At 39.2% G+C, this 11,592-nt stretch overlaps 2 protein-coding genes across 2 annotated transcripts in view; one reads left to right on the top strand and one right to left on the bottom strand.

The window, feature by feature from the left end:
• LRTM1 (leucine rich repeats and transmembrane domains 1) overlaps window positions 1–9,993 on the top strand; it is a 19,652-nt gene extending 9,659 nt beyond the window's left edge. Inside the window, exons 3-4 of the mRNA XM_057373401.1 lie at window positions 7,746–8,342; window positions 9,560–9,993. Of these exons, the coding sequence (XP_057229384.1) occupies window positions 7,746–8,342; window positions 9,560–9,993 (1,031 nt within the window). The remainder of the gene's footprint in view (window positions 1–7,745; window positions 8,343–9,559) is intronic.
• Window positions 1–11,592, bottom strand: part of CACNA2D3 (calcium voltage-gated channel auxiliary subunit alpha2delta 3) — a gene marked incomplete at its 5' end in the record, with an annotated part of 215,312 nt that overhangs the window by 54,146 nt on the left and 149,574 nt on the right. The window lies entirely within an intron of this gene.

Below are 11,592 nucleotides of genomic sequence, written 5' to 3'. Positions count from 1 at the left end.
TCCCAGGGTATCTGAAATCCGTAATCATCGTCCCAGCGTTTCTCTCCCACATTACACTTTTAGAATCAAGTTCCATGACTTTTAAGAGCCATGTTTACGTCAGTGGGATCAAGAGGTTTAAATTTCAGGACCTATTAAAYGAATTTAATTATCCAACCAGTTCCATTTGGATACACTGTTACTGTTCTTCACTAATCTATAACAGATTTTCCAGTATTGTAATTCTCATTAATAAAATGCCCTCTGAAAGAGTATTTTCTTTTTATTTTTTTTAAACAAAAGTTCTCTCAGTGGCCTATTTTACAAATTCTAAACAGAAGCATCATTATCCYGCATATTGGCTAAGTTTCCCAGGGATTCATCATGTCTGAAAACTGCAGAACCAACTAAACTTGAGGGATGAGAAGTCTAGCTATGTACATGACTTATCCTGTTACTTCATTTAAAATATTCTGTGGAGAGAAAAGGTATTTTAAAAACATCCTCGGTGTTTAAAACCTGCTGACAGATTAAATAGTGGAGAGGGAGAAAAGGATAACACCATCTGAGATCCTTTCAGGAGTTACAGTTACCTTTCCTCTTGGAGCAAAACATCATAGAAGGGAAATGTTCCCTCACAGCTTGAATCCAAAGCTACTGACAGCTCAGTCCTGATCAGTCTATTTCTACTGATGATTCAATAAAAAAATATTATTAATTTAACATTTTATCCGCTGCATCATTTTGATGCCAGGTTATTTACTACCATGCTAAATTAATTTTTAAAAAAAAAGCCAACAAAGCCTCCTGTGGCTATTTCCAAAGTGTTGCAGGAATTGCAGAGGTGTAAGCATTTGACTTTTTACAGCAGCAAATGTCATCCCTGCATCTGCAAGTTTCTGTGYTCAAGTGACTGCTAGGGCAAAGAGAGAGAGTCCTTTTGAGCCCATAAACAGAGGAGTTCCCCACATTTAACACTGAGTTTTACTGAACTTCTGCAGTTTGCCTTAAAAGCACAAAAGGAATCAATGAAGCGAGAGTTCTATTTTGTAGCACAATCGGCGAGCAGCAGTTTAAGAAACATTYACTGCACTTTAAAATCTTTCTTCATACACTGTGAACATTTCAAAGGCCTTTTACAGATGCTGTTCAAAAAAACCCTTCCAAAACTTACAAGAGCTGCCCTAGTAAATCAACCACTCAGAATGCACAGGAGATTTATATTCTGGTCTTAAGTTTGAGTCCAGGGTGAGCCATGACCATGAACAGAAATTCTCATTAAATATAAAAAGGAAACAAAAYCACTAAATGAAAGCTTAGAAAAAAACTTTGATGGAGACTAAGCTATCTAGAAAAACAGTGAGTGGTCTCAATTTTAACATGTTTAAGAGCAGGCAAAAAGCATTTAAATGTCAAGATAAATGAAGGGTACACCTGTTCTTATTTTTTTGCATGTTTTTTCCCGCCTGTTTTATTTCTTTCATTTCTCTTAGCTTGATGTCAAGCAATAMCTTTTTCTATTTGCAGTAATGGCAAAATGAGTTCATTAATTTACTCTTAGTGGAGATAAATTCTATCTGTGGATKCTCAGCATATATAGCAGGTGGTTGACGTTAGTCAGGAAATGATTGAAAATTGAATCTGCACCCCCTGCTGCTGTTTGTGATGGAACAAATACTCTGCTGACACTTAATCTGCCTCTTGCTGCAACTTCATCTAACTTGCAATTAAGGTAAAGAGGCCCAGCATCTTTATTYCCTGTGCTCCTCCTCATTCTGAAGGCCTTGCATCCATTCTGGTAATTTTTCTACCCACCAAAGCACACTGCAAGGCTGGTGTGTCTGCATTTCCCAGCTAAGCCCTTCTCACCTTCATTTATTTCTTCTCWTTTAGTTATGGGGAGAGGAGTAGAAGCCAAACTAACTTCTGGCAGCATTATATTAAGAGTTATAATACCACAACAATTTGTGACTTGTGAATTTCAGCATGGTCCACTTCATCTTGTCCACTATTACATCTCAAACACCGGCCTCTTCTGGAGGTGCCAGAGGAAGGTGTAAAAATTCCCATAAATAATAATTATGGAAAAAAACTGCCCACAGGGAAAGGCTTTTCTCCATAAGTTCTGTCATTAGTGGTTGATTAAAGGCCTTAAGAGTGAAAGTTTATATCCCTTCTAATTTTTTTTTTTTGCCCCATGAGGTAACTATGGCTCCAGATTATATATGAATCCTACTAATCTTCTGGCCCAAGGATAACTTCCAACAATGCATTTCATAGATTAATTAGGCACTGTATAAACAAGTACCAGATGTTATCTAAGTAAGGCAAAACTAGCCACTGGAAAGAAGAAAACTGGGCTCTTCTGTACGAAATCACAACCCTCTGCCTGGTTTCTTGTTTCTAGGGGTGACAACATTACTTCCCACCTGAAAGGGACACTATCAAATAATTCATAACAACTCAGACACAAAGAAATTTATGGAAATCATGGTGTCTCCTTTTGCTGTGTCATAATCAGTATTTGATATTATTAAATTCTAGCTGCTATTACTCCCCTCTTATCCTGTCTAAGCAAAGCAGGTCTAAAGAAATTCGTAAGCCCACCTCKCTGGAAAACATGGCCAGATCTTTAAGGTATAAACCTTCCTTGAGCCAAATTTAGTTTGATCCTTTGGCTTACACTTCTCTTGTGAAAAGGAGGCAGAAGTAGGATCCAGGGCTTTCCTCTAAATTTTGTCAACTTTTGAAAACCTAGAGCCCTGCCAGGAAAAAAACTGAGAGAGTCCTGAGTTCATGGGCTGCTCCTGTAGACAGCAAATCATGAGGGACTCCCAGGTTTCTTTAGCCCTCTCACCTTTGCTTGCACAAAATTCTGACTTTTGGGAAAGGGCATAACCTTTCTCCATGATGCACTTTTTAAAGTGCCAGTTAAAGGGGAAGAATTTTAATAATAGATGTGTGGGCTGTTTCACCAACAAATATGAATTTTATCTTTGTCCTGAACCAAAATGAAGAGGAGTGTGCATGGCCCAAAGTTTCATTTAGGATCTCAAAAAAGAGCGTAGCTGTTTTACCAACCTGGAGATGCATACAGCAAAGAGAAAGCACATGCTATTCCCTGAAAGTATCTAAGGTTTAATTCCTTCCCACTCAAAAGCATAAGGAAAGTAAATCTAATAAAGAATATGTATAGGAATTGTCTACTGTGGTCTTGGGAACATTTTTGAATGTAATCATGTCTGCCTGGACTCCATACACAATGCAGTGGAATCCAAGTCCTGTCGYTTTTAAATATTTGAAATATTTAAATTGTTTCCTTTCTGCTAGAGTTTAATTAACAAAATGTTCTTCTGCAGAAGAGATGATTCTTACACACACAAGTCCTTCCAAGCAGATGGCAGCAATTGCTGCAACAAAGAGTTTGCTGGCACAGCAGAGGCAGAACTGCCCCCCCAGCCAGTGGGGAGCAGATCTTAACTCATGGGGCTCCCTTGCTCCTTGCAATGGGAAACAAACCTTGCTACAGCAARGAACCAGCTAATTTCAGAGGCTGCAAAAACAGCTGCTGCACCACATCAGACAACCGAAAAGAATCCTGCTGGCGGTTCAAAAGGCCAGGAGGAGAGCAGGTTTCATGGTTATCCTGTTTCTGGCAAATCTCTACCTGTGAMACAACTATAATTTTCACCACATCAGACTTCTCTGTCACAACCAAAGTATTATTCCTAATAAATAGGAATAGGACGTGAATTATAGGTTGGAGAACTTCTGTTTACAAAACATGTTCATTCAGAGTTCTCAATGTAAGGAAAAAATAGCCACATCTACATGAAAAGCAAATAGACAGATTTAATAATATGTTTCCAAATCTGGACCCARGAGAAGATTTTTTAAAAAGTAATAACTTCTTATACCATGATTCCAAGTAAATAAAACAACCTCTGCATTATTGCTGGAACTGAACCTCCCACAGTGCTTAACTTTCAGCGACCTTGTCCTGTGAACATCTCTGTAATATGCTACACACTAAAAATAATACACTTATAGTTACAAGGATTTACCTAAGATAGGAGAGGCAGTTAAGAGACATTCTTTAAACCCACTGTTAGATGAAATAAACTCCAGTGGGAGCTTCTTTACCCTTCTGGTCCCCAAATAGTTAAGATGAAGAAATAATTTAAAAAATAAACCCTTTGAATTTGCAAGTCAAAATTTCAGCTACCAAAGAGCATTTAACTGTGTGTTATCACATAACTGTAATGTAATGGCTGTTGCCTCCTGCAACATAATCAAAAATCATGAAAAGAGCTGCCACTGTCATCTCAAGCAAGTACCTGACCTGACTTCATTCTTTGAAAGTCTATCCACGGCTAACAAGGCTACAGTTCCTAAGGATGATGCTATTTCATAACAGTCCTTTCTACTTTCACTTCTGCCTTCACTAAAATAATTCACAGGTATTACTTAAGACGAGTTGTAGAAATTGCAAATAAATTTAACATGCTAAAAGTTAGAAAAGCTTTTTTGCACTAACCCAACATTAATTTAAAGTATAGTGCAGCTGATCTTTAAGCTTCTCTCCTGTTTTTTGTAAAGTTGGGGTTAATCAGGATGACTGTGGCACCAGGTTATCTGCATCTGCAGTGTTCCTCTCCACTAAATCCCAGGCTTTACCCAGTATCAGGACAGGGTGTCATCCATCAAGAATGTCAAGGATGGTAAGGACTGCCACTCTCAGCTGTAATCCTGTGATCCTCAAGATGAACAATCATGTTTATTTTACAGAATGACAGCTTTCCTACGTTCCCCTTCGCTGTTCACAAGAATTCACTGTTCCTTTGGGTATCTTGACTGATGTCAGAAAGAATTGAGCAAAGCTCACGATTCTGACAGGATCAGCTCTCCCCTGGGAGCCAGCGGGGCAAAGAACTCAGCAYAGACTTTGGGTAACCAAAAGGTACCTGTGGAGAAGATGGAGTTAGTTTCTTCACAAAGATTCATAGTGACTGGATAAGAAGAATGCCRGCTTTCCAAGGAAAACTCTAACTGGATGCAAGAAAAAATTACTGATTCTGAGAACAGCAACACATTGTCTCATAGAGTGATGGAATCTCTGTTACTGGAAAATATCCAATTCTCTGCAGGACCCTGGATAACCTCTGGTAAAAACCCTGCTTTCAACAGCAGTTTGGACCTTATGACCTGATTTTTCTATTACTCCTTTGATTTTTCTGGTACTCCTATAGCATATAAATTTTGACCTAGAAAATGAGCTTTATGTGATCTTTTCAAAAGAACCTAAAAGCAGAMTTTGTACCCAAGGTTATAGGGTAAAAAGGTATTATAGGACAGCACAATGTCCCTCTCCATAGGACAGCTCACAGATGGAGTGATCATATGGCCTGGAAAGACTCAGTTATATCCCAGGTCTCTCATTTCTTTCAACACCTCTGAGTTCCTTCACAGTCACAAGTCATTAATCCTTTTGTTGGTGTAGATGGCACAGGGTGAATTATATTGAAGAAATAACAAAGAAACAAGTCAAGGCACCACGCAAGCACAGATAGTACAATTTTAACATCATCTGCCACACCTTTCCAATAGCTTTGAGAATAAATTAATTTCTTCAATATTCATGGTGACTGTACCAGGATGTGTGCCATTTTCATGGAAAGAGCCACGAGTCCTGCATTCCCTTGCAATAAAATCCTGTCAGCACAACTAATGGATGTCAGATGAATAAGCTTAAAAGAGCAAACAAGGGCACTGTCAAAACCATGTCATCAACCCACAGGACTGTTTGTAGTGATATTACACACTCCACTGCCTCCAGTCACAGCCCAGGATAATCAAAATCCATGTTCAGATCTTGCAAAAATTGACACAGCCTGGCTAATAATCCACCAGAACTCAGAAGCCATACTGGATATATAAAAGRCAGCTTTATTTTGTGCTTTGCTTTTGATGGAGATTAAATAAATTGAAGAGGCAAGGCTATCAGGTCATTGTTTGTGCATTACAGCTGTCCAGTCAGAGATGGACAGACACTGTTTGCATAGCTTGTTGACTGATTAAGAGGCAGAGTAAGACTCTGAGAGTCAGAAAGGGGGGGAGAGAGAAGACCGTGATTAAGGAAAAAACAAATGCTGATAGAATGACTGAATAGAAATAGTCACCTTTTTACGAAAGTCACAGATACCACCTAAAAAAAACCTCAAAAAAGGAAACGAGATGAGCCAGTTACAGATTTGAAGACAAAACAGTTTCTRCTACCGTTCTACATCAGAAATCTGGACTGAAACCTCTGCCAGGGGAGGAGCAAGCACAGCAGAATGAAAGGTGAGATACTGCAGTAAATTAATAATGCAATTTTTCTGTTTGTGAAGCATTTCCTTGCCAAGCAAGAGTTGATTTCACCTCTAGGCTGGAAGCTGTGTCTCAGTTTCTGGAGCRAACTGTTGCAGRACAGCGTAATGAACTCAAAGGGTCKCTTACCTTGCTTGCAGGAATGCTGGATTCTTTCAAGTGAACTCCATGATGCAGAATTCAGTATTGCAGAAGATTATGTATAATTTTAATATAAGTATTTCATTAAAATAAATTAAAAATTAAGAGTAGCTAATAGTGGTCAAACTGTAGTCTCATAATATGACTTGAATTTATACATTTGTCCTATTTCATACTATAATCATACATTAATATGGTATTTCCTGTTAGTAATTCACATTTGATCTCTGTAAGTCAATAAACAGCAAGTACTTTATTTTCTAAAGGTTTCAAGTAGCAATAAATCTAAATGTTTTGTATATTGAAATATTAACTAATAAAAATTATTTTAGGCATCTCACAAACAATGTTACAAAAGGATTCATGATTCTGACTTTCTTTAGTCAAAGAAAATCTAATTATTCAACACCATCTGAATTTTTAAAATTTCATTATATGCATATAAGCATAGCTTTAAGGTGCTTTTTTTCTAAATTTAAGATTATTAGTAAGMTATAAAAGCTAAAAACTCTATTTTTTTCAGCTAAAACCACGTGAACATCAGATATTTAGGGAGCAGCAGATAATTMTAAATACTAAATATTACTAAATACTCCTGTCAACTGATTCATATTTTTAGAAGTTTATTGACAAATGTCTGTTGATTGTGCAGAAACCTGTATCTTTGGGAAGTACAGCTGGCATTCAGAGAAGGGAATTAAAGCAAAAAGCATAAACAGAAGAAGCTTATAGAATCTGGATTGCTGAAAAAGTACTGCTACTAGCTTTTATAGCTGTATTTAAAACTTGTTATTCTTTTGATGGTACATTGACTCAGTTCTTCTAGGCTGCAATATTAGTCAAGCCAACAAAAAATAAAAGTTCTGCTTGTAATTCTTCTGACACAAGGTCTTAAATTTGTTACTACCATAGAAAGAGTGACATTTCAATTTAAGATTTTTAGAAACTCTCACATTCCCTTCAAACATCACTGCTCTGCTGATGGCAAATCCTCCTGAAAACCATTTGCACTTAAGATAAAGCCATGGGAAGTACTTCATTTTAAGACCATGGTAGCATTATCTTCATTCTCCATTACAGAAGCACTTCAACACTATCTGTAATTTACTGATTTTTGTAAAAGAAATGCACTCTGTGGTATCTGTATTCATGTTTATCATGGAGCTGTACACCTTCTGGCTGTGTTTATGGCCTGTATATTGCCAAAAGACAAATATTTTAAATTAATTTTAAATTTTCTTTCGCTTGTGGTCCAGGTAACTGGCTTTTGGTGTGGAGCGTCATCTCCTTAGCACACGCAGCTCGTGGCTGCCCCGAGAAATGCCTCTGCAACACAGCTTCAAAGACTGCAGACTGCAAGAACAGAGGGTTCACTGAAATTCCTGCCCGTTTACCTCCTGAAATCCAGATACTGCAGCTGCAGAACAACCGTATCTGGAGAATCAACCAAAACGCATTCACTGCAACGCCGTTACTCAAAATCTTAGACTTGTCTAATAATTCTCTCTCGAGTGTGGCACCTGGGGCTTTCCAAAAGCTGCGCTATCTACAGGTTTTGAACCTAACCAGAMATTTGATCCATTATATAGAAAACAAGACTTTCAGTTTCCTCCCACACCTGAAAGAACTGGACTTGTCGTCCAACAGCATCGTTCGTCTGCCTGAGACATTTGGGAACCGCACAGGGAATATAACATTGCTCTCGGTGAAGCACAACAAACTYCAGAAAATGGAAAGAATTCTGCTGGAGTCACTTCCAAACCTGAAAGTGGTTCTCTTCAAAGATAATCCCTGGCAATGCAATTGCAATGTCTTTGGCCTGAAGCTGTGGCTGGAGAGTTTTCTATACCGAGGTGAGGGATTTTTCTCATTGCATTTACTGTCCGTGAGAACATAAATCCAGCATCTGACTGATCTTCACTTCTACGCCTTAAAAATTTACCTCACACCATAGGCCCCTTCCTCAAATAAACACACTAAAATATATTCTTATTCACAGGCTGGGATAGAAGGGCTTTTATAAACACAGGTGGCAAACTAGAATAGAGAGGGACTTCATGTTAGTGCCCAGAGAAAGAGCAGGGAGGCACACACACCACAGGCAGGTAGAGCTGTGTTCTTTAGTGTGTGAATGAATATTTCTATGTGTGTGAGAGACATTTCTATGTATAAAACAAGTATTATTGTGCACAAACAATTGTTTTAATGCTACCAATATATTTTTGCTAGAAACCAACCTAGTGTTTAAAAGCTTTTCACCTGTTGCATGACATATCTGTCTTTGTGTCAAGATAGATATCAGTACTGAGCAAGCATTACRGAATCCACAGTTCTAGTTTTCCTGTCAATTATCACTTAGTAGTTCTCCAATATTTTAAGAATACCTAATATCACTTCCTAATTTGTTGGTAACCAGAAGAGGTACCCAGTTCATTGGCAATTTCCTGACAGAAATGTGTAATGGCATCACATTGGGGAAAGTGAAGTTTATAAATAGTAGTCTCAGTATTTTGGTCACACCTGYTTTTAAAAATATTCATGAGTAGTACTGCGAAAAAGATAACATGATTTAATTCTAAAGGAATTAAGTATAAAAAGAAATTAATTTATTTCTCCCAGGAGGTAAGTTCAGACTGAGAATTTGGAACAGTAGGACAATTTTCATTTTACTAAACCAGGCTYTGATGCTTGCATGTGACCAAACTGCTGATTACTTATACAAAAGTGGTGTGGAGCCTGTTGTGAATKAGCTGAATTTGCTGTTAACAATACTTTGTCTGTGATAGCTCTTATTTTTCTAACACCAATGTTTTGATACACTTGCATCCATAAAAACACAGATAACCCAATTCCTGATGAACTACTTCCTGAAAATGTTCCCTTATGTGAGATCTGAAGTGTAATAACCTCTCCACTGACCTAAATGAACAAAAGCCTTTAAAACACAGCTATAAATCTTTAAAAGTATGAAGCTGAAACTGATGATAAATTCACTCCAGGTTGACGTTAATTTTACATTAACCTAATTCAGAAACTCTCAGATATTGACACCATTATTTTTTTYCCCCAGGAGGAATAAGCGACGGCATCATCTGCTCCGCGCCAGGCATTCGGAAGGGCAGGGACCTTCTCAAAGTGCCCTACGAGCTGTTTGGTGCCTGTCCCCTGAGGACATCCCATGTACACATGGCCAGCAGCCACCAGCACGGCTGGGAGCCCCGCGGCTCCCCGAAACACGGCCACCACGGTGAACAGGCCGATGGCGGCCGCGCCAGCTGCGAGCCCAAAGCCAAGGCCCGGCCGGTGAGCCTGCGGCACGCCATCGGCACGGTGGTGATCACGGGCGTGGTGTGTGGGGTGGTGTGCCTGATGATGCTGGCGGCCGCTGTCTATGGCTGTGCCTACGCTGCCATCACCGCCCGGTACCACCGCGAGCGCCTGGGCCCGGGCAGRCCGCACACCGCCCCTGAGGAGAARGAGCTGCTCCAGAGCTCCTTGGCCTGAGCTCAACCTGTCAGCTTAGAAATAAAGCCCTCCATGCTGAAAAACCTGGAACCTAAACTGGATTGTTCTAATAGAAATAACTGGGGGTTTTTTTCCTTTTTTTTTTTCTTTTTCATACTTCTAAAAAAAATGTACATACATTGTTTGGAATATCTACTAAGACTTTATATGGAACAATGTAAGTTTGTTTATATTTCATGTGTGTAAATTCTGAGGTCCCTGTTTAGGGCTGAGTGTTTGAGATCGTGAAAACTCAATGAAGCCACTCTGAAGTATTTCACCATCCTGTATGAACTAACTCTTGATGCAGGATTAGACCAAGATATGACCTACGGCTCAATGACTCACAGGAGYGACCTTTCTGCAAACAAAACTTGAAAACAGCTATTTAAATTAGTTTAATTAGTTAAATTTGTACTATCTTACTATCTTAAATTCGATAGTACAAATTATTGTCTAATTCAAGTTGTACACAATTCACAAGCAGTTTTCAAACCAGCCAGTCTRTGCACTGCCAGTGATAACATAAATGTGTTAAAAGCATTTCCAAAAATGTTGTTTCAACCTTCCACTCTGCCCCAGGAAGCATCAATTAAACATTACATCCATTTGCTAGCTTAGAAAAGAGGAAGCACCTTGTTAACTACTGCATGTAATTTTTTTAATTACTTGGTAGGGAAGAAAGAGGAGAGCTGAGAAAATGCTGGAGGAAGAAATGCTGCCCTGCTTTGGATACAAGCCCTGAAAGGAGCACACAGAGCACAGCTGAAGACACTGCCTGATATCCTGCTGGCTTACAGGCCTGCTTCAGACATTTCTGAAGCCACTTATTCCCAAATGCTCACACAAATGCCCCATTTTGCAAAGGCCATGACTGCAGATGCAGCTCCCACCACAGAGCTGCCCTTCAGCAGGAGGATAATGTGGGTGCATGTTTACACCTCCTCCCTCACAGAGGGAACATTCAGCTGCATTCACTCAAGGGTCCATCCTGACTCTCTGCAGAGCTGTTTTGCCATCACAGGAAATCAGAGCCAAAACCATCTGAGCAYCATAAGTTTAGAATTCAAAGAATATTTTGAATGTGCAGAGGYAGTTATTCTAACAGTTCTTARAAATKATTTCAAAGCAACCAACAGAGATCAGCGKCTCCATTCACCTTTCCCAAGACCAGATAAAATACATTTTAAGCGATTTGTGACAGATGTGTCCCCTCTCCCAGTGACAAGGATAAAGACCTGTCCAGGTAGGCAAGGCAGAAATCACCAATGTTTATAGCCTTGAGGAAAAAGCCATGGCACAGTGTGCAGTGAGGGCAAGGGGGAGGTGTCAGGGCATTCAGAGCTGCACTCTCCTCCCAGCAGAGGGATTCCAAGATTGAGCTCTGTAGCTGTCCCCAAAACAGCCTCAACTGAGTAATGGGCTCTGTGGCAGGAGTCATCTAACCCTTGCTCTTATCTACTTAGCAATAATTGCAACCTAARTATTAAAGCTCATTCCTGCATCTGCAGTTACTTTCATTCCAGAGAAAATTAAGCATCTCGGTCTTAATCTAAATCTAGCAGACATTGAAAACAATCAATTACTGTCTGGTTTTTT

The sequence above is a fragment of the Malurus melanocephalus genome, unplaced genomic scaffold (genome assembly GCF_030028575.1).
Source record: "Malurus melanocephalus ecotype Western Australia unplaced genomic scaffold, MMel_1.1 scaffold_196, whole genome shotgun sequence".
Lineage (NCBI taxonomy): Eukaryota > Metazoa > Chordata > Aves > Passeriformes > Maluridae > Malurus > Malurus melanocephalus.
This window is presented reverse-complemented; position numbering and strand designations above follow the sequence as displayed.